Here is a 22,166-nt window from a genome sequence, read left to right on the forward strand (position 1 = left end):
GGACAGAATGCGGGAATGTCAAAAAGCAATACACAGCATTTTGAAGGTGTGGCCTTCAGCTTTGTCCAACAGAAGATGTTGCTCCGAGGCGACCGCAAGCTGAATATGCCATTCGCTCCGTTTACTGTCAAGCGGCTGATCTAAGATCAATCGGGTCATATTATGGACAGAGCAATTCTATGTCGAATGATGCCATGGATATTCCCTGAGATGAATACTGATGGAGGTCTTGTACCCGGCAACTAGGCTTGGAATCCACGCAGGACAGTTGTAAATCGGGAAAAGCTAAGATCCAGTAATGCAGATCCTTGATCTTTAGTGGTGACGGCCAGATGCCTCTATGTTACTAATGGTTGCGGGTCACTGGTCCAGGATTGCCAAGATGAAGCGGGTCTCTGGGGTTGCATGCCATGAGGCGAGAGAGCTGGGGAGGGATGCAAATAGGTTGGCCATCATCCATTTTCGTTCAATTGTCTTGTGGTTGGGGGACTGTGTGATTAGTCTACAAACCCGAAGTTTTCCGTAGAATGGCGTAGTATCACACCGATCATGGGTCCCTCAAGATGGTTGCGAATTGGTCAGTGGAGATGGTTGTTGTTGTTGTTGATATCGTCATCAAAGAACTGCGTCTAGGGAGAAAACAATGTTGGTGCCTCACGGTACTTAGACACCGAGTAACGTTAGGTTCTTCCCAAACTAGGAGATAGACAGACGAATGAGCGAGGAGTAATTGACTAGGAGCGGAAGAGATATGTCAGGGCAGGGAGACAGAATGCACAACGTTGATCGGCACGTTGGACTACCGGGGTTCGATGCGGTTAGTCGGAGAATTCTGAGCTCTACTCATACATTGGCAATCGAACGATTCTTGTTGGTAAGTTGTTGGACGTTGTAGGACGCTGCCATGCTTCGTGCTGCATGCACCACGAGTATCTCCTGCATCCAATAAGCTTATGTGCTTGGTCAAGTTAGGATCGGGAATCACAAGTAGTCTCTTTCGCGTCGTCCGATGCTTCTGGTCTGAGAATATGTCTGAAGCCAATATTGAGGCTCTTTCGCTGGTGCTAATATCAGCATGCAGCAACATTCAAGATCTACGTGCCGCAGATTCGGGTGTTGTGTTGATTGACAATGTGGCAGCTACTTTGGACGATGCGGGAACCGAGCCGCTTCTGCTTCATGGCCGTACGCAAGGATGCGATAGGATGCACGTTTTCGTGGTTTCACCTTGACTTGGATGCGCCCGCAGGGTCCCTGGTAGCCCTAGGGTGAGGTGATCAGAGGGGAGATCAATAAAGTGGAAACGTGCCGCCCAGCTTTTTGTCGATATAGAAGGTCCAGACATCGCACGAATTGTCAGCATCAAGACGCCGTAGTTATGCAGCAAACAAAATTGATACCAGGGACCAGCGTCCTCGCCAACACGCCCCACGACGCACACGTCAGCGTCTGGTGCCGTATGTATTGGCATTTGGTCACAATAGAATTGGTGGAAATGCATCCATTTTCGATTAAGGAAATAGCAATAACCCTGTGAGGAAGGCGTTGAACGATAACATGGCTCATGAAGGAAAGAGAGAGGTTGGAGTCCTTCTGAAGATTAAGCACGACGATCCTTCGGGTTTGCTGCGCCCAATACCGAAGGTCGTGTTACTCATACGAGTATCCTGCAGCTCGAACAATGACCTAAAAGAGTTTGAGATAATTATGGTCGCGCACGACAAGGCATAGCAAATGTAATGTTTAAAGAAGCCCTGCAACCGGGACCGACGTCCAAGAACGATACAATGGAAGGGATTAATATCCATCGTACCTCGTTCGTTGCAATTAGCATTGGCTGTGCTCAACCGTTGTCTAGTTGCCCACATTAATTTGTGTTCTGATCACATCCATAGTCCAATAATGCATGAAGCGATAGGTTTCTATTCATGTGTTTGCTTACGGGTGTTCAGCATTAGGATACTGTGATGAAGGGAATGAAGAATACCGAACCTACCAACGGTCATGACGTGAAAAGGGGGTACGTGGGTACAATACGGTACATTGTCATTCATGAATCGAATAGGATATTTATCATACTATGATCGGACAGTACGAGAAGGGTTGACATGAGTAGACCGGATGGAAAGGGCAGAATGAAGGTATTCGTAGGACGGTGGGACAGATAGATTACTGTGTAGGCAGGTACCAACCTCTAAGCGCCGTGACTTCATATCGGGAGGAACGGGAGAGGAAACCATGACATCATCGGATGTGGGCGGGCGCTTGCGCGAGTATCCGCAACCACTGGTCATTACGAGCTCCCCAAACCTCAAACAAGGTCATCCATCTCGTTCCCCCACAACTCCAACTACAGAGCGCCAACTGTTTCAAAACGATCTACCTTACTTCCGAGGCTCGCATATCGTGTAAGACGACTGCCCTCAATATACGGGTCCTCATTTGCCCAACCGCCCAGGTACGCGCGACTTCCTCCATATGCGAGCTTCCGCGACCATGGTGCTAACAATAGGCATGCATAGAATACAATATAACCTCACGCAAGACCTCTACAAACGACCTTCGAAATGTAAGCTGGTCTTCGTTCTCGTTTTGTAGCATCCAAAAAGTCTTTCTGCTTGCCGCATTTGCATATACCCTTTCCTGCATCAAACGTTACCATAATTCCCTTCTTTTCCTATCGTCAGCTCGGCATCAGCATAATCTTTACAAACGTCACAATGCCTTACGCATATCCTGCCCATCCTCCCCCTCCACCACCACCTCCAGCTTACCCGGGCCCTCCCTCACGCACACCTTCTCGATCACGCTCGCTGAACATGATGCCCATTCGGAATAGGAATCGATCTTTGTCGATACGCTCCAAGAAGGAGTCTACGGGACTATCCGACAAATCGACACCCAAGCACCGCTTCACCATGGCTTCCTTGCGAGGCATCCAGCAGCCAGACCTGTCGAAGAAGCTTTTCAAGTTGATCAAATCTGAGAATCATGCAATCGGAGCATATGAGACGGCAGGACGCGAGCGCATCTCAATCGCTCAGCAATTATCCGAATGGGGAGAAGCCACTGGTGATGATGCTATCTCGGAGATTTCTGATAAGCTGGGTGTATTGATGGCCGAAATCGCGGAACAGGAGGACGTTTACGCACAGTCGCTCGAGGATTACAGGGGGGTCTTGAAGCAGATCCGCAACACTGAGAGTTCAGTCCAGCCTAGCCGTGACCACAAGTCTAAGGTAGAACCCATGTTCCAACGGAATCCTACAGGCACAAATAACTTACAATATGGCAGGTGTCCGATGAGATTGCTAAGCTCAAGTACAAAGAGCCACAAAGCACTAAGATCGTTCAGCTTGAACAAGAACTAGTGCGCGCGGAAGCCCAGAGTTTAGTTGCAGAGGCGCAATTAACAAACATCGTATGTTACGATGTCCCGTGGCAACATGTAGAAAGATTCACCAGACTGACCGGTTCATTAGACACGCCAGAAAGTGAAAGAAGCGTATGATATTCACTTTGCGGCCACAATCGAACGGGCTGAAAAGCAGATCATCCTGGCAAAACAGGCACGTCGACTTCTCAATCTCCTAGACGACACTCCAATTGTACCAGGAGACGAACACCCTGCTTTCGAGGGAGCCGAAGCTGCCCGTCAGGTCCTTAATGAGGCTGAAGCCGAGCTTCGATCCTGGCAACCACAACTTGAACCGATTCATTCCCGGGCAGGAACACTTGGAGTTGGAGCAATGCCGGGAAGCGCTCAGGTGAACAGTGGACGCATCGATTATGGGGATGATATTGCTCAAGTCGATAGCCCTGAAGAACATCCTGCTCTCAGAGAAAAGGAGAGAACTGCGCGGAGCCGCAGTGGCAGTGGTGAGCGTCGGGTGGCCAGTGGCGACTCTTTGGGTTCAAACTACGGCGGAGAGGTGCAACCCCCATATCCCATGACTGAGGCTGAAAGACGTCAAGTTGCTGAAGCGGGGGTCATCTAAAGTGTGTGTTTCCAGGTTGTCGGGGCGTGCCTCGGTATTGTTATAATGCTTCTTACGATTATATGTATTAATGTTGGTCTCTGGGGGGTTCGATTGAATTAATGGCTAGGGAATTGCAAATACTCTGTTGGATCTTCTGCTTGCCACTTTCCAACGATATGCTTCTTGATGTGTGCATTGACTCGGTTCCACAGGCCTAGGATACTATCAAATACGTGTCGACAACGTCCGCTAGAATGAGAGAGAATCCTGGTGCCTGGGTTCTTTTACTAGGTGATTGTCGTGTAGGTTTGTACAGGTGGTTTCGGCGGTGTGGCTTTAACTCCTTTGGTGGGGGCTTTGCCAAGAAGAACACATCCTTGGGAGAGAGCTCGACCTCACATCTAAATTCCCCATATTTGTTGTACCAACACTCACTCAACCCATAATCTACATCGCGACATGGCTGATAAAAAGAAGCGCGCATATGCTGCGCAGTATGTCAACAACCCACAAATCCGAGAAATGCAGAGCTAACAGAACGCCAGGGCATACGAATTCGGTGCGAACGCGCAAGGTGCCAATGCTCCGCAGCCAGGTCAAGCGTATGGACTTGGACAGCCTGGATACGGTGCGCCTGCACAAACATATGGACAGCCTTCTCCTGGGTTTGTTCAACCTGCTCAGGGCTACGGACAACCGCCTGCTCAAGGTTATGGGCAACCGGCTCCGGGTTACGGACAGCCCGCTGGTCAATCCCCTCATGACCCGCTCGCCCAGCAATTCGGCCAGATGAACCTCAGCCCACAGGCCACGCAAGTTACACCCCAGCAGGCGACGCAGAATGCGCAGAATCCATTAGTCGGCAGTGATTTGCTCCAACAGCCCGTTCAGGCCTGGGAGGTTGAGAGCCCACCGCCAGCTATCAACCTTCCCCCGAATGTAAGATTGCCCCATCACCCGCCAGCGACCCTGGAGAGTTCGGATAGTGTTGTTATGATCTGCACAGACAATATGAATTGCATATGCTTTTTCGACATTCAATTGCTCGCTGTTCTCCTGCAACAGAGGGAATCAGGGACTAACAAGTGACAGACCGCCGCAACGCCTTCCCCACATTCGAACGCCCCCGCACGATACTTCCGATCGACCTTGAACGCCGTTCCAACCACACATTCCCTCCTCAAGAAATCGAAACTTCCATTTGCTTTGGTCATACAACCGTATGGGTCTTTACGAGATGCTGAGGATCCTGTTCCTGTAGTCTCCGACCAGGTCATCTCAAGATGTCGCCGCTGCAGAGCTTATATCAATCCTTTCGTTACGTTCCTCGATAACGGACACCGCTGGCGATGTAACATGTGCAATCTTACCAATGACGTACCGCAGGCGTTTGACTGGGATTCGCAGCAACAGAAGAGCGTGGATAGGTGGCAAAGGCAAGAGCTGAACTACTCGGTTTGCGAGTTTGTGGCTCCCCAGGAATACATGGTGCGACCACCGCAGCCATTGGTCTACTTGTTCCTGCTCGATGTTACTTTTGCATCCGTGTCCTCTGGGCTTCTAGCAACGGCTGCTCGTTGCATTCTGGAGAGCCTTGACCGAATCCCCAACGCCGATAGAAGGACCCGCGTTGGATTTTTGGCCGTAGATTCCAGCCTTCATTACTTTAAGATCGTCCCCGACATTCCGGACAGTGAGGATGGCCCTGTGGATGCTAGCATGCTCGTTGTCTCCGATCTAGATGAGCCTTTCCTACCTACTCCTTCGGATCTCCTGGTCAATCTGTCAGAATGCAGGCAAAACATTGAGAACTTCCTCCAAAAACTCCAGGGAATGTACCAGGAAACACCAATCACACAATCCGCTATGGGACCTGCTTTGAGGGCGGCACACAAGCTCATCTCTCCTGTTGGTGGAAAGATCGTCGTGCTGTCAGCAACGCTCCCTACTCTTGGTGTTGGTGCCTTGACCATGAGAGAAGACAAGAAGCTGCTAGGAACCTCGGGCGAGGCCAAGCTCCTCCAGACTGAAAACAGCTTCTACAAGAGCTTCGCCGTGGAATGCTCCAAGAATCAAGTCTCCATTGACATGTTCCTTTTCTCGTCACAGTAAGCGAAGTCTAGACGACTCTTATGAGCCCCACTGACGTTGTATTAGATACCAAAACGTTGCTTCTTTAAGTAACTTGCCTCGATTCACTGGTGGACAGACTTACTTCTACCCTGGATTCAACGCCGCGAGATCGGAAGATGCAATCAAGTTCGCCCGCGAGTTCTCCGAGTTTTTGAGCTCCGAAGTTGGTTTGGAGGCTGTTCTGCGTGTCAGAGCTACCACTGGTCTTAGGATGTCCACTTTCTACGGAAACTTCTTCAACCGCAGCTCGGATCTCTGCGCTTTCCCCAGCTTCCCCAGGGACCAAGCCTACGTTGTTGAGGTGGCAATCGATGAGAGCCTGACACGTGCTGTCTGCTGCTTGCAGGCCGCGGTCCTGCACACCACCTGCAATGGCGAGCGCCGAATCAGAGTTCTCACACTTGCGCTACCAACAGTAAGACATATTGATCATACTTGAGCTATGCAATCGTTCTAACAATTTCCAGACCGAGTCTGTAGCCAACGTATACGCAAGCGCCGACCCCTCTGCCATTGCCGTCTACTATTCTCACAAGGCTGTCGAGCGAGCATTTGGAAGCGGCCTGGATGCAGCTCGCGAGTCCCTCCAGTCGAAGATCATCGAGATTCTCAGCGTAAGTCGGATGCATTGTCTTCTTAAGTGATGTGCTAACTTGAGCTTCAGACGTACCGCAAGGAGCTTGCAGGTGGCAATATGGGAGCAGGTGGCCTCCAGCTTCCACAGAAGTATGTATTAAGCCAAAACTAAAGCCACGACATGTATGCTAATCTGTCATAAGCCTCCGAGTTCTACCTCTCTTGTTCCTCTCGCTCGTCAAGCACGTCGGCCTGCGCAAGTCATCGCAGATCCCATCAGATCTCCGAAGCGCAGCACTCAACTTCCTGTCTACGGTAAGATTTCAAAGGGCCCGTCAAAACCCATATTGACACTAACTAATTTCCTTGCAGCTCCCCCTTCCACTCCTAATCCAGTACATCCACCCCAAGTTCTACAGCCTGCACGACATGCCCGACAACGCCGGCGTCCCCGACCCGCAAACGGGCGAGATCCTCCTGCCCCCAACCGGCAACCTCTCATCGGAGCGCCTGGTGCCCTACGGCCTGTACCTCATCGACGATGGCGTGAACCAGTTCCTCTGGGTGGGTCGGGACGCGGTGCCCGCGCTGCTCGCCGACGTCTTCGGCAGCGAGGACCGCAACGCCATCAAGCAAGGCAAAACGACGATGCCGGTCCTGGACAACGAGTTCAACGAGCGCGTGCGCGCCGTGCTCGACAAGTCAGCCGACCACCTCGCCAAGGGCGTCGGCAGCATCATCGCACCCACCCTGTACATCATCAAGGAGGACGGCGACCCGAGCCTCAAGCTCTGGGCCCAGACGCTGCTGGTCGAGGACCGCGCGGATCAGGGAATGAGCGTCCAGCAGTGGCTCGGTCTGCTCAGGGAGAAGGTACGTTGACTCTTGATTTTCTTTTTTCTTTCCCTTCCATGCGAAGAACAATACATATACCCACCCACGCCGAACAGCTGCACGGCCTCAATTACGATTACGATGCGCCGCTGATCCTGAGCTCCTGGCCTGACTGAATGACTGTCTTTATCCAACCTCGCTCCTTCTCTCCCTCTCTCCCTACTTACCTTCCCCCTTCCCTCCCATATCCATTAAAATAACTACACACCACCCAACTTCCCCCAAACGAAAACAAAGGAAATCCACTAACATATTCTCCCCCTTTTCACAGGTTGTTCAGTAAAGCAAGTTTAAAACAGAAATGACACATCCGATCAATATCTTCGATCTTATCTTATTGTAGACAAGAACAGAATAACAATCAAACTCAATGCAAAGACGTTCCATTTGAACTCTCTCCCTCACAACCGTGATCTTTTCCATCTTTCGTTCCCGGGTGTTGCCCGTCTGTTGGTTAGCCTCGAATGACAATATCTCTTCGTACCTAAGTCAACCTTATGGACTTTTTTTCATCCTTCTTATAACCTAACTCCGTCAGATCATGTGTATAATTATTATTTTTAGGTGGAAATAAATAAAGAGGAATTATTAACGACCCTCTGCGTTTCTCGCTCCTCTTTTCTAGTAAAAATAGAACTGACAAAACAAAAACGAAATGAAGATTTAACATGAAAGCTGTAAACATGAATAAATAAAAAATCATTGAGTCAATCAGTTGCAACCTCGAGTCCTTGGGTATCATCCATCATCCATCAATTAATCATTTAAAAAAAATCCCAAACAATTCTACTGAACCCAATGGACATACAGAAACAGAAGAAAAACCCATGAATGGAAGAATCTGATTGCCACAGAAAGTTGTCAAGGAAAGGCGAAGGCCAGTCTCGAGGCATCAAATCACATAATGTCGCAGCAGAATATCCCTGATTGAATGGATTCATATCATAATCACCCCAATTCCGCTTTTCAAAGCGGACAAGCAAGTACAATAAGATCACTTTAATCCGAGCACTACCCATAGTGGAAAGAATTTAGCTATAAAATCATTCTGTGAGAGGTCTTGGGGCCTTGCAATCAATTCTGTATATTTGGTTACGTGGGCGCAGTGAAGAGGCTTTTCCCTATCGCCACGTCATGAATCGCACTCCACCATTATTCACCTGACACTATTTTATTGATTTATGAAGTGTGCAATACCTTGTGACGATGCTCTGGTCATGCATGCAGACCGCTTGTTTGAACGAAGCCGAACGGGACGGCCTGTGCTCGTCCGTTGCCCGGGTAACCCACACCACACGAAATCCAAACCTCGACAAGGATTCTGCAACATCGAACATCGACGTCAGGTAGGTCCGACATTCATTCGTCTTTTCGACAGTCGGCTTTTGTTATTTTCATTGTCAATTATTTTCATCATGTCTGTACGCGTCGTGGCCAGGATACGGCCACTCCTGAAGCAGGAGCTGGACAAGGACACCATCGTCACCGCCGAATCCCCAGCTGGCAACGATGCCGCCCCGACCGTCATTCGGATGCCGAATCCCAAGAACGAGAACGAGTTTTTCAGTTTCCAATTCAGCTCCGTGTACGAGCAGGAGGCAACGCAGCAGCAGCTCTTCGATGGAGAAGGTTGGTTTGTCGCGACACGCCAATCGCGAGAGATGTTAACGCGCCAGCAGTGTCTCCAACTGTAAAGCACTTGTTTAAGGGAATTGACGTGCAGATATTTGCCTATGGTGTCACGGGTACCGGCAAGACTCACACGATGCGTGGAGGCAAATCTTTGGCAGATCGAGGTGTCATCCCTAGATTGCTAAGTAACATCTACCGAAGATGTCGAAAGGTCGAGAAGGACACCGCCGGTGCAACGCAAGTCGAGGTTGCTTTGAGCTACTACGAGATCTACTGTGACCGTGTTTACGACCTGTTCGAGCCTCCGGAGAAGCGAACACCGTCTGGTCTTCCCATACGAGACAATGGAGGCAAGACGGTCGTTGTGGGCTTGACTGAGAAACCGTGCACGTCTCTCAAGGAGTTTGAGCATCTATACGATCAAGCTAACATCAACCGATCTACATCATCGACAAAAGTGAGAGTCTTCGAATGGATCCTGATGATTAGAAACTAACGGGCCCTAGCTAAATGCTCACTCGTCACGATCTCACGCCATCCTATGCGTAAAAATAACCCAAACCACCGAAGACACAGTCCGCGTTAGCCGCGCTTCTGCCATCGATCTAGCTGGTTCAGAAGACAACCGCCGCACAGAAAACAACAAGGAGAGACTGGTCGAAAGTTCCGCGATCAACAAGTCGTTGTTCGTCCTTGCCCAATGCGTAGAGGCTATCAGCAAGAAACAGAGCCGGATCCCGTACCGTGAATCAAAGATGACGCGCATCCTGTCTCTCGGTCAGAACAACGGACTCACCATCATGATCCTCAACCTGGCCCCTGTGCGTTCATACCATCTCGACACGCTCAGCTCCCTCAACTTCGCGAACAGGACGAAGAAGATTGAGGTGGCGGAGATCGAGAACGAGCCCATGCAACGGGTGAAGCCTCTGGCTGCTACGGCCAGCATTGGAGGCGCCAACATTGCCAGACAGCCTCTGCGGGCCTTGACTGCCGCGGCACACAACACAACCCTCCAAGACAAGGAGAACGAGAAGAAGAAGCCAGGGTCCAAGCCAGTCAAAGCTTTCTCAGTCTACTCCGACGCTCGCAAGACTACTACTTCGCGGCCATCTGCGATCCCTGCGCAGAACCAGGGCATCCGGAGAGCTGGTGAAACTCATAAACGAGCTGCCGACAGCACACTAGTGCCGCGTCCTATGAAGACCTCGAGGACCGGCGAAGGTGCCGCGCGATTCCAAGAGCCGGGCTTGTCGAAGGAATCAATAGAAGCTTTGATCGCACAGCGTATCGACGAGAAGCTGGCCGAGAAAGCGCTACAGGACGCTGCAGCATCTGCTCCCGCTCTTTCCTCAGACCTACAGAAACGTTTGGATGAGCTTGAGCACAGGATAGATGCGCAGGAGGAAGACGGAAAAGCACAGGGTAAGTGTCGTCCTCTTTGGTTGGTTATCAATAAGCTAATGATAATTGTGTAGGACTCCAATTCCTCCTCATGGCGAAGCAACACCAAGTACGCGGAGAAGAAGCGAGCGCCCTGCGCATGTACCAACTCGCCGCGCCCTTCTTCCCCGGAAACGAGAAGCTAAAGACGAAGATGCGAACACTGGAAGACCGAATCCGAACCAAGAAGGAACTTGCGTCCGCCATGCCTCTCCCTACTACATCGAGCCTCATGGCACCCTTGAAAGCGCAAAGCAAGCCAGCAAAGGCAAGAGCGGTGTACAGAGACGACTCCGAAGACGAAGACTTCGTAGCCGCCGCCGATCCCGACGAGTCCTACGCCTCCGACGGCAGCTTCGACTACCGACCGAAAGCCGCCCGCAAGCCCAAGAAGACGGCGAAGAAACTCCCAATCTTCAGAGACACGGCAGAGGTGTCCGATCTGAGCGCAGCGGGCCCAGACTGCCAGCAGACGCCACGCACGACACATCTCCTCAAGATCATCAACTCCCGCGACGTCAACCAGATCAAAGCCCTCAAGGGCGTCGGCAACAAAAAGGCAGACGCCATCGTGAATTGCCTCGTCGAGATGGAAGCAGCTGAGGTGCACGACCTGGAAAGCCTCGCCATGCTGAAGGGCGTCGGGGGGAGGACCGTGGAGAACATGCGCGTTGGCTTGACTGTCGCCTACGATTTCTGATTCTAGCGGTGACCGGCCATGACGAGGGCGTACTGGCGTTGGCGTTCAAAAGGACAGTCTCTCGCTCGGTTGAGTTGAGACGTGTCTCTAGTTATGTTGTTTCGGTGTTGCATACCCCAGCGTTTTGGACGACGCATGGCAATGGTGTTCTGGCGTTCTTGAAGCGTAGCATTTCCATGGTGAAGATGCGTGGCGTTTCCTCCTTCTGCTTTCTCTTCTTCTTCTGTTCTTTCTGCTTCTCATGTCCGAGCGCATGTGGTCATTGTACGTTGCTTGCTATCATAGACCTGCATATCCCCCCGGTATCATATCTAGCTCATGACAAGATTCGACATTGAAAGACATTCCACCCACAGTACCATTCATTCCACTTGCCTGGCATGCAATGCCACAGTACGTATCCTCGAAATCCATCACGGTGCAAAACACATCACTCGTATCTAGCAAGATCATATCATATCAAACAATGCCCCCCCCCCAATCACTTCCAAATAAACCCGCCCGGGCCTGGCGCCCACTCGGCTCGGCAAGCCGCAGTGCACGGCAGGCACAGGGCACCAATGTACAGTCGGAGCTCACAATCTTATCTCATGCTCATCGCTCATGCTCATCGCACCTCCCTCTGCGTCTGGCGACTGCAAGCGTGTAAACAGCGGGAATGACATATGTCGTCGGTACGTAGTGATGGGGTGTGGGGGGGGAGTGTAGATCGCTGCTCGACTAGCCTTGCCCTTCGTTAAGGATAAGAGCATGTGCTCAGGACAGGACAGGACAGGACATGACAGGGCAAAGGATGCTAAGGTACGAGTAACTACATAGGTGGAAAGGTAGGTAGACATCTACCCCCTCACGATTCATCCCGCTACTCGACGTCCTGGGGGGATAATCCGCACTGGGTGCCAGCCGCAGCCCACAACGTCTGCTATCCGAACCATGGGTCGTGCGCGAGTGTTATTCCGCGATTTCTCCATCGAGGTGCTTGGGGGAGAGTGCGGGATGGGGCGGCTGGGGGTAAAGACTTGACATATATGGGATGAGGCGAGATGACATGGTGAAAGATCCTGAGAAGTGATGTAAAAGTGGTGACAATGGTACTCTGTATACATCATCTCGAGACCTAGCATCGAGAAAACGAAGACCTGGTATCGGGCTTTTGGACGTCAAACACAATGGGTTGAGTGGATCTTGCTATGCCGATACTTAGAACTACTCGGTACTATGACAGTCATAGGACTTGGCCAAAGAAAGTTCCCGCTGAAACTGACTGACTGCTGCTCGCTGCTTGCTGCCGTCAGCAAGTGCAACCAACACCTCCTCCAAGGGGAAAACTGACGAACAAGAAGCTTGCCAGTAGTTCGGTCTATCTGTCTGTGCGAATGAATGGATGCCGATGTCTCAGCACCGAGCTTGGGGTTTTCTGTTTCCTAATGCAGATATGTTGAAGTAGTCACATTGACTATCTCCAAAGCAACACGGAAATAATGGGCGGATGGACGGGATGTCACTGCAACCTCTCTGTCCCCCTCATTCATCTAAGTACCCCGAAGAGGTAACTGGAGAAAAGAAAGGTACCGGCAGCAAGCGGGGAAGGAAACATTCATTGTTCGGCTTCTTTAGCCCTTTCTGCCTTGTTTGTTGTGCTTTCGGTGCTGATTCATATTCGCAACTCAGGCCCCAAGGACACAGAGGTTTAAATACAGGAAGGACTTCCTGCATGGAGTATGATTCCATCATCGTTTTTTGGTGTAACCATGTCATGATATCTTTGGCAAGGTTTGCGGAGGAGCATATGAACGAGAATAGACATACCGTGGCGATCCGCGGTCAGAGGCGTAGATATCTGATACTCACCGCTTTATGTTCGATGTGCCAGATTTCGCGTGCCCGGTGCCAGGAAGATAATGCGTCAGACTGTTGTTACTCAACGTCTCTGCATGGTCTACCCCGTTCCATCCATACATTACATTTCCGTGGATATCACAGGTCCTCGAAAGTAAGAGTCACAGTCAGAGAACAAAGAAACATGAAGATACCAAAACGGACGGCACGGCTAGACTCGCTTAACGGCAGGTACAGTGATTGACGAGAGGGCCTGCTTGTGGGAAAAAAGGTACTGTACCTAATCAAGACGGCCGGGGTGGAGTGTGGGAGGATGATCGGATTCGGGGGCTGACGATAGCTCGGTTTAAAGCTTGCTTGTTAGCACATCCTCGCAGTTCCTAGTTAGCCAGACGTGCCAGACACCCAGAGTGCTCGGATCCTGAACAAACGATACAATCAGGACTAATAAGGCACCGAGTGGTGTGTGTGGTTGGGAGGAGAGGGGCTGGGCTAGGCCTTGTGACCTGACTTCTTTGAATGGCTCGCTCCCCTTGCAGCTTCGTAGCCGCGTTTGTCGTTGCGTGGACTCGCTGATGCTGCTGCTGCTGCTAACTACCTCAGGTATTACTGCTGTTTGATGCTTGATGGTTGCTGCAAGTAACCCAGCGCCGCCAGCCAGCGCCCCCGCCCGTGCCGTAGTCCGGCCAATGATGGATGGTTGCGGGTGACGGCCACCACCACCAACCAGTTTTTGAACGAAATCCACAAGACTATGGCAGTCGGTGGTGGGGTGGATCCCAAGTTGAGAGTTGAGAGTTGACATGTTGAGATGTTGCTGACGACTACTGGTGATGAATGAATAGTCTGACTTGACGGCCGAGCAGTTCGCGTTTCTGTAGAGGAGGGTTTCTTGTTACAATATACCCCATTCGGTCTCCCTGACGTAAACCCTGCCTACGCACCGTTCTTTAAATGCCCCATTACCGTACCTGACAAGAAGAAGGGGAGTTATTCTCTTCGAAACCTCAACTCAGCCCAGAGGTGAGGCGAAGAAGGAGGGGTTTGGAGGGGTACATTTTGGAGTGGAACCCTTAGAGTTTGTCCAAAGTCTGGTAGGTGGAGGTGGGGATGAGAGCCACAACAACACCTCTCACGGCATGTGAAACTGCAGTGGTGGCACGGGACGAGGGATTCTCGTTTTTTGCGCCGCCCTTTCTCTTCTTGCCTTTCTGTTAGTTACGAGGTACCGTAAGATGGCTGTTCACTAATGTGCGGCGTAGGAATTGAAAGGTGCCCCTCGCGTCGTCGAAAACGCCCCTGGACGGTGTTTGGAACCTGGCGCAAGGGCAGGCTCTTGGATGTGAGGCGAGGTGAGGGGTCTGTATGAATATGGACATGTTGCCGACCGTTATTCATATCGAGGAAGCGCCGAATGTGGTTTTAACAATATATCATTAACATCCCGTTTGAATCATGTGCTGACCTCTACCGATCCCATACGAGCAACAAGGCAGGCGATGATGTATAGATATCTATTCGAGGCACGCGTAAGAGAGTAGATACGAGTGTCAGAGGGCTCTGTATCGATATTGATTATTTATTCGGTGGGCGTTGGAATAGATAATGAATGAATGAATGATTGAAGAGGGGCGTTGGAGTGTAAAGTATGGTAATTATGGACATGGGACGCGATTCCCCCATTTGGCTCCTGCCCCACCAGCATTACCAACATCACGACTCCCACAGAAGTATTGGCATCATCGCTGTCCTGCCCTTCTGCCCTGCCCCGAACCAATATCTGAACCTGAACTTTCCTCCTCGAGGATCTGCCGCCCTGTCATAATTGTCGTATGTAGCCGCCAGGCCCGCAACGCGAAGACGACTAACATATAGCCTTGTGAGCGTCCTCCCAAGCGCGGCGCCCTCGCCCCATCCATCGTGTATGTGCGGTGAAGTTAGTGTCCCCATTTTTAAACTTTCTTACATGCGGCGGCGCGAAGGATAGTGTACTACCGGTTCTTGTTATTGAGGAAGCAGTTTGAGTTAGGCAGATAGCAGCCAGAGCAGCCAGAAGTCATCAGGTGGTGCAGATTACCGAGAGTGCAATGCGTATCGTATGCGTAGGTATGTACGAGTACGTGTGCATGCATCTCGCGTTGCTGAGAAATACAAAAAGCGAACGAACAAGCGAACAAGCGAAGCAGGAACCTTGGCTTCGCATCATGTAGGTGCTATTGGGCGGCGGATTGGGACGGATTGAGGGGGGCGAGGGATCATCCGGATAGGTAGATGGTTTGCGAGCAAAGTCATCAAGGAACGACGTCTTGACAGGAGCAGCATCAGCATACGAGAGATGATCTGCAAGCAGCGACAAGTACCTTGTAGATCGAAAAAAGGCAGATCTCGGTTTCCTTGGTTCGGGTTGGGGAACTTTGGGTTGGTGGGTTAGTGGGTTGTCAAAGTCAGGTACGGAGGAGTGCGGAGTGCAACTATGAGTACCGCCTGGATGTTGAGGTTCGACGGTACAATGGTACACTTTGGGTGGGCGGAATACTTGGTATCACGTACGGAGTACATGGAAGAGAGGAATAAACAAGATCATACCCGCGTGCTCCGTACTTTGCATTTTTATATAGGAATATGTGCGGAGTAAATGTAATACTATCTCCGTATTTAGTCCTGCACTCCATATAGACAACTATGATCCATGTTGGTCTTCGTACACAATGCTGTACCTATAAGTATAGTCAGCCATTGGAAATAATGACCCATAGATGCACCCGTTACTGACGAGGCAAAAAGTTCATAGGCCTACAGTACTACGAGTAACATAGCTCTCGCAGCCGAATAAGTAAGTACCGGTAGAAGTAGTACAGTGGTTAAGTATTGAGTACGAGTCGATACAAGAAGAGTACGAGTTGGGTAAACCGGTGCCTGGATCCTTGATCCGGATTGGTCCACTTGCATTCCAACTAACATTGTACCTGGGTTACCCCTCGCATATCCTCTTGTTTGCCCTATGCATCATGTAGATAATACTCGTAGATGGAGGATAGAGGATGTTCGTAGATATTGTTAAACAATCTCTTGTTTCGTATTGTCTTGTATCATCTTGTCTCGTCTCATCTCTGTCCTATCTTATGCCATGTCATGTACGAGTATGTTGTGCTGTGCCTCTTCTCTACCGCAAGTATCATCCATTCACATTGCGTACCTCTCTTTTCTGGTCTCCCCACTCTGCTCTCCTCCGTACCTCGTTCTGTGTCACACACACACTCTCCCACTCTCCCACCCTAGCCTCTCCCAACATCCAATACGATGCTCGCTCCGACTCCACCGTCATCATCATCCTACTCCATCTCCCTGCAAACTGCAAACTATGGATCTAGGTACCTCGTACATACAGTACTTTGTCTGCGTCTGCGTCTGCGTCTGTTGGGGTTCGTTCCTCTTCGTGCTTCCTGCTGCTTCATGCTTCATGCTTCCTGCACGTCAGAGACACACGAGCAGCGCCAGGACCCGATTCTGAGCCAGAGAACGACAACCCTTTCTCTTTCTCTTTCTCTTTCTCTTTCTCTTTCTCTTTCTCTTACCCTTTCCCTTCCGCTCCGGGTAGGTACAACACAAAGCCCAGCACTCTGTAGTCAGATTGTGTACTATACCATACTGTACGACCAACAACTGCCAACCTCGAACCCAAGTACCTGTCTATGCGTGTAGTCTAGACTAGACTAGACTAATCATCCAAACCATCTTAGAGTGGATGCGGCGGTGGTTGGCACGGTGGGTGGTACCTTGTAAGTACCTGGGTGAGTAGTTACTCGTACTACTAGTTACTACTAAACAGTGAGTAGTCAATAACTACTTGACCCGTACCGTGAAAAGGTTAAAAATGGTTACCATCGATTTGTACCTTGCTCGTGCCGCCCTGACCCGCCGCCCACCAAGCGAAGCGAAAGAAAAGGGCCGGATCTGCCTCTATTGTCTCTACTCTCTACTCTACAAGTCTACCTCTTACTGTGCCTATGAGTCTACTGTCTACATCTAACAGTCCATACTCTACTACATATTATTATTACCGCCTCTAATATCTAAACTGCCTCTGCCCTGTTCCTTGTCTCGTCTCGTCTCGTCTCGTCTTGTCCTGCCCTGTCTTGACTTGATCTTGACTCTCTTGACATTTGTCCGCCCTGTCCTGTCCTGTCCTGTCCTGTCCTGTCTTAAGTCTGCCCTGCCCTGCCCTGCCTGCCTGCATTCTGTGTGCGCATGAGATCCGCCACTTCCTCCACCCGCCAGCCACCCAACTATTCGTCTCATCTTTATTTACTCGGTACCTTAGGTCCTCGTACCTTTGCATCAATCAACGACTGCACGACAATCTACTACTACTACTACTACGACGACCACACACTACACTACACTACACTACACCCACTACACTACTCACAGACTACTGGATTCACTACTTCCTACGCCCAAGGATATTACAACTATTCACACCTGGACATGTCCGCTTAACCCTAGTCCATTCCCTGTCTCGTCTTGTCCCTGCCCTGCCTTTGCCCTGTTCTGTCCTGCCTAGCCCAGCCCAGTCCAAGCATCTGCCAGCATCCACCAGCATTAGCCAGCATCTGCCTCCAAAGTGGCGGTGATCGCCTCCCTCCTTCCCTACTTCCCTTCCCCCCTCCCTCACACACACTCACGCTTATCGCAGCGTCACTGGCCTCACATCACTTTACTCTACTCATACCCATTAACCTCCATCTCACGCACATACGCACATACGCACACACACATACCGGTACCATATCCACCACCTACACAACCCGTACCAATATACCAATACCCTTACCCATACTCATCCTAACTCCCGCCGACTCTCCGACTCTTCTTCATTCTCTTGCATCACCACTCTCTTCTCTCTCCCTCTCTTCCCACTCTAACCAACCATCCCTCTTTCTCTCTCTCTTCGCCTCACCACCACCCACCACCACTACCGCCGACCATTCCTTGGATTTTGACCACGACTTCCACCTCATCCACCACAGACTCGGTCAACACTCTCGACGGACATCACCGCCCCCGCATTGTTCTTTCCTCAGGCCCATTCCCGCCTGCCTACCTGCCCCTCGATCCGCCGCCTTCCCGCACCGAGCGCCAGGTTCGCATGTTGTTGCATCGCCGCTGCTTCATTCGTCACCCGCATTTCGAGTTTCAGCCTTCTGGAGCCCTCACCAAGGACCACCAACACCCAAACCTCTCCCATTTCTCTCCATTCTTCGGCGGTAGCTGATCTGGCGCACCTCTTGGATTAACTACCTAGGCACTGGCCGGTTGGCCCCGCTGGAATTCTTGCACTGCCGAACCCAACGCTGCTCAAGCCCCTCTGGAGGCTTCTGAAGTCAGCGCTCACATCAGACCAGTGTGCAATAAATAGCCCGTCCTTTCTCCCACCGAACGAACCGGCGCCCAGCCCTGATCACCAGCGATCATGTCTGCATTCCAGGCCGTGAATACTGCAACGACAACACTCGCCCTGCCCGACCATCCAGCATCCCGCCCTGGCGAGGAGACGACGCCGACGACGCCGCGGCCAAACAGTCGATTCTTTCCCGATGCACACCAACCGCTGCAGCCTCCAGAAGACCCACGTAGCGAAGACCCGTCCGCGAAGACACCGACCCGTAACAGTTTTGGAGGACTTGCAGCGCAACGGCCGTTACCGTCCTCACCCTTCACCCCCCAGCGCGAGATCAGTGAAGCCCCGAGCCACAAGAGCGACCCCAGCCAGGAGAGTGCATTAAGCCGCGGGAGTTCACACAGGTCGACACATTCTGTGGGGTCTTCACACGATATAGAAATGGGTGGGGACGACGAAGGTCGGGATGGCTCGGATAATGAAAGTACAACCAGCGATGTCAATAGGCCGTCGAAGAAGAAGAAAGGCCAGAGGTTCTTCTGTACGGAATTCCCGCCTTGCCAGCTGAGCTTCACCAGAAGCGAACATTTGGCACGACATATTCGGTATGTATCCTGCAGGACGCTCAGTATCATGTACACTGACTTGGGGAATTTTATAGGAAACATACTGGTGAACGACCTTTCCAATGCCACTGCTCACGCAGATTCTCACGCCTCGATAATCTTCGACAACATGCGCAGACGGTTCACGTGAACGAGGATATCCCCGGAGACTCACTGGCCGCCACGGGGACTCGATTCCAACGACAAATCAGGACCGATCGTGTGCGCCCACCGGGACGGTCGCGAGCCAACACGCTGGGTAGTCAGGGTGGGCACAGTAGAGGGCACAGCAGGAATCTGTCGGCGTCTAGTATTGCATCCACCGCTTCAACCATGAGCATAAGCCAGCCGGCGGATGCGAGGCGCCGGCCCCCACCCCTCGCAATAGCTAACGACCCTGCTGCCAGGGCTAGGATATCTATCAATACTCATGACGCCTACAACCCGCCTCTAATGGGCAGTCCTGGACCCCAGATCGTGGACTACGGCGCCCAATCTGTGGAAGTTTCGACGCCCACTTCGGCGACCTTCTCGACGGCCGCTACGGGCAGCCCAGGTAGATACCCTCAAGGCTTCCAGTCACCCGCATCCAGTGCCTCGAGACCTGTATCGTGGGGTGGTGCAGCAATGCCGCCTGGCCGTCGGCTATCTGTTCCCTCAGGCAACAATCCGTTCTCGGGTCCTCCTCCTGGCCAGATTCCTCAGCCGTACATCACTCCTCTGCCGTCCTCGACCTCGTCGACATTTTCCAGCCAGAGCAGCGCTTTCGGAAGTCCAACGTCATCCCAGTTCACGGAGTCGAGGAGGGATTCAAATGCGGGCGGTGATTCGGACTGGCGAAGACGTACTTGGCATCCTGGGACATACTCTGGACCTCGGCCCGCAACCAGTGGATTGGGATACTACCAAACTCCAGACGCACCTCGCCCGACATACACCTCCCAGCCCGCCGCCAGCCAGACGACACGCCTTCCTGGAATTGAGAGCTTCGACCATGCCCCTCCCCCGCCTATCCTTCAACGTCGCCCGAGCCCCATGCAGATCGACACGCCCGGCGCACGGCCTCGCACCTACCATGCACCGAGCGACCCACCCCCAAGCACACTAGGGCATACCAAACGCCAGAGCATATCATGGGACACTAATTTGCAAAAGGACCTCAACCGGTTGGAGATTGCCAGTCCAAATCCTCCTCGAGAGCAATGGCCGCAGTTTTCCGGCAGCTCAGGGGGCCTGCCTCCCACTACACGTCCCACGACTGCTCCCCATCCGAGTTATTACAGTGGCCCTCAACAGACGTTGCCCACCGTTCCGCAGTCTATTCAGATTCCTCAGGACGATTTGAAACGGAGTTCGCAGGAGTCTCCCGCCACTCCAAGGAAGAACAAAAGACAAGGCTGGTATAATGGTCCCCTGGCCCCTCAACCACCCAGCGGACCCAATGGACAGCCTGGGAGGGTCGTCCAGCGTACCTCTCCCGAGGATTCGAGCAGCAGTGAAGGTGTTCCAACGCCATCAGGCTCTTCCATGAACGAGTACCATCCTGCGATAGTGCACAGCAACGGGTATGTCGAGGCACTCCCTCCTGTCGTCCCGACGGAAGAGCAGAAACCTGGTCCCCCGACGTCCATAATGGATCGGCCCCATCCCATCCATCAACAGTATCGCCAGCATTACAGCCAGGGGCTGTCCAACTCGACATATCGGCCGCAGCGGGAACCTGAGACTGGCCCTGCAACATTTGGTCCTCCCTTGCATCAGGGTGGAGCGAACGACATGCGACGTCTGGAAGCCTTGGTGGCAGTGGCCACAGGCGAACAGCAAGCCGTCGGCAATCGCCATTAGGACTGACGGGATCTTCGAGTATAACTAACACCGATTTACCTCTATCTATCCACCTTTAGCCATCACCAACATATATATTATGTCACTTCAAGCACGACGCCATGACGATGATACACACTCACGAATTTACTTTGTTACCTTAACGCCATTGAGCCTACGCGGAGTCTTTTCTGTTGCCAACGTTACATGCCAACGCTTTTCTTTGGTTTTGGTGTTTTTGCCGTTTTACAGTCTTGTCTCCTCTTTTTCGGTTCGATGATACCCATTGAGAATAGGATGACTCTATCGTTCAGTCGGGAAAGATGAATTGGCATTTTATTTTTTTATTTATTTACATATTTTGGTCACAACTTATTTATTCATTTCATTCATCATTCTTACCAACAACCATTTGAACTCAATGTTCTTCCCGGGTACCTCATGTCTTTAATTGGTTTCTTTCTTTTTGGATACAACAAACCCATATGGTTGTTGTTTTTCTGAGAAAGTTTACACGACTTGGTCGATCGCTCACGCAACTCATCTGTTATGACTATCTACGATACCTCATTTATTTTATCATATATTGCATTTTTGAAATGAAAACACTCTTCTCCAATCTCTACGAACTTGGCATCTTTTGAGGGAAACAGACTTTCTTTCTCTCCCGTTCTTTTCTTGCCATGAGATGACTTCTGGAATTGACCACTCATGTAGATATCCACGTCCACACATTGTCTCTCTTTCTCCACTATACTATTTCAAGTTTCATTTCGTTTCTTTTTTTTTTCCTAAAGTAGCAGCGAGCAGACGAATTTAATTGGACGCTTTCGGTTTTTGTTTTGGGACGGGTGGTTATTTGATTGGGTTTTGATGTTAGTTACTTGTGTCGGATCTCAAGACAGGTTAACGCGAAGTCTGTGGCTCTTGTATCGGAAAGAGGGAGAAGATACAGCGGTAATGTACTCCGTAGTTGTGCAAGGTATTTCGAGCATTAATTGGAATTCAAATCATCATCCGTAGGTCGCTTAGTACTTGACACGGACTTCAGATTGCGAGATTCGCGAGAGGAGATACGGGTATGAACCGACATAAACAGAGACGATCATGAATCGACGGAGTCGCATAGTGTTCAAGCC

At 51.2% G+C, this 22,166-nt stretch overlaps 8 protein-coding genes across 8 annotated transcripts; 6 read left to right on the forward strand and 2 right to left on the reverse strand.

Moving 5' to 3' along the window:
* Nucleotides 1-2,315: 2,315 nt before the first annotated feature.
* Nucleotides 2,316-4,132, forward strand: BU24DRAFT_425975 (uncharacterized protein). The gene is made up of 3 exons (XM_033528866.1): nucleotides 2,316-3,239; nucleotides 3,296-3,421; nucleotides 3,483-4,132. Exons 1-3 carry the CDS (start codon nucleotides 2,721-2,723, stop codon nucleotides 3,996-3,998), a joined length of 1,161 nt encoding a protein of 386 aa, XP_033380477.1. The 5' UTR covers nucleotides 2,316-2,720; the 3' UTR covers nucleotides 3,999-4,132.
* A 262-nt stretch (nucleotides 4,133-4,394) lies between these two features.
* On the forward strand, nucleotides 4,395-7,968 carry BU24DRAFT_425977 (COPII component protein). The gene is made up of 9 exons (XM_033528867.1): nucleotides 4,395-4,474; nucleotides 4,526-4,919; nucleotides 5,073-6,088; nucleotides 6,138-6,528; nucleotides 6,581-6,727; nucleotides 6,778-6,839; nucleotides 6,893-7,004; nucleotides 7,062-7,562; nucleotides 7,855-7,968. The coding sequence occupies exons 1-9, from the start codon at nucleotides 4,440-4,442 to the stop codon at nucleotides 7,864-7,866; spliced, it is 2,670 nt and encodes an 889-aa protein (XP_033380478.1). The 5' UTR covers nucleotides 4,395-4,439; the 3' UTR covers nucleotides 7,867-7,968.
* A 955-nt stretch (nucleotides 7,969-8,923) lies between these two features.
* Nucleotides 8,924-11,708, forward strand: BU24DRAFT_425978 (kinesin-domain-containing protein). The gene is made up of 4 exons (XM_033528868.1): nucleotides 8,924-9,212; nucleotides 9,263-9,672; nucleotides 9,722-10,640; nucleotides 10,694-11,708. Exons 1-4 carry the CDS (start codon nucleotides 8,999-9,001, stop codon nucleotides 11,356-11,358), a joined length of 2,208 nt encoding a protein of 735 aa, XP_033380479.1. The 5' UTR covers nucleotides 8,924-8,998; the 3' UTR covers nucleotides 11,359-11,708.
* A 431-nt stretch (nucleotides 11,709-12,139) lies between these two features.
* Nucleotides 12,140-12,665, reverse strand: BU24DRAFT_270835 (uncharacterized protein). The gene has a single exon (XM_033522587.1). It carries the CDS (start codon nucleotides 12,480-12,482, stop codon nucleotides 12,213-12,215), a length of 270 nt encoding a protein of 89 aa, XP_033380480.1. The 5' UTR covers nucleotides 12,483-12,665; the 3' UTR covers nucleotides 12,140-12,212.
* Nucleotides 12,665-13,492, forward strand: BU24DRAFT_270846 (uncharacterized protein). Its single transcript, XM_033522588.1, has one exon. It carries the CDS (start codon nucleotides 12,848-12,850, stop codon nucleotides 13,439-13,441), a length of 594 nt encoding a protein of 197 aa, XP_033380481.1. The 5' UTR covers nucleotides 12,665-12,847; the 3' UTR covers nucleotides 13,442-13,492.
* Nucleotides 13,493-13,543: 51 nt separating this feature from the next.
* On the reverse strand, nucleotides 13,544-14,002 carry BU24DRAFT_453595 (uncharacterized protein; the record flags this gene model as incomplete). The annotated part of the gene is made up of 1 exon (XM_033531272.1): nucleotides 13,544-14,002. The coding sequence occupies one exon, from the start codon at nucleotides 14,000-14,002 to the stop codon at nucleotides 13,544-13,546; it is 459 nt and encodes a 152-aa protein (XP_033380482.1).
* A 2,278-nt stretch (nucleotides 14,003-16,280) lies between these two features.
* BU24DRAFT_270953 (uncharacterized protein) lies at nucleotides 16,281-17,081 on the forward strand. The gene has a single exon (XM_033522590.1). It carries the CDS (start codon nucleotides 16,498-16,500, stop codon nucleotides 16,897-16,899), a length of 402 nt encoding a protein of 133 aa, XP_033380483.1. The 5' UTR covers nucleotides 16,281-16,497; the 3' UTR covers nucleotides 16,900-17,081.
* A 1,477-nt stretch (nucleotides 17,082-18,558) lies between these two features.
* On the forward strand, nucleotides 18,559-21,280 carry BU24DRAFT_270937 (uncharacterized protein). Its single transcript, XM_033522589.1, has 2 exons — nucleotides 18,559-19,203; nucleotides 19,260-21,280. Exons 1-2 carry the CDS (start codon nucleotides 18,671-18,673, stop codon nucleotides 21,046-21,048), a joined length of 2,322 nt encoding a protein of 773 aa, XP_033380484.1. The 5' UTR covers nucleotides 18,559-18,670; the 3' UTR covers nucleotides 21,049-21,280.
* The last annotated feature ends 886 nt before the right edge of the window (nucleotides 21,281-22,166 follow it).

The sequence above is a fragment of the Aaosphaeria arxii genome (assembly GCF_010015735.1).
Source record: "Aaosphaeria arxii CBS 175.79 unplaced genomic scaffold BU24scaffold_8, whole genome shotgun sequence".
Taxonomy (NCBI): Eukaryota; Fungi; Ascomycota; class Dothideomycetes; order Pleosporales; genus Aaosphaeria; species Aaosphaeria arxii.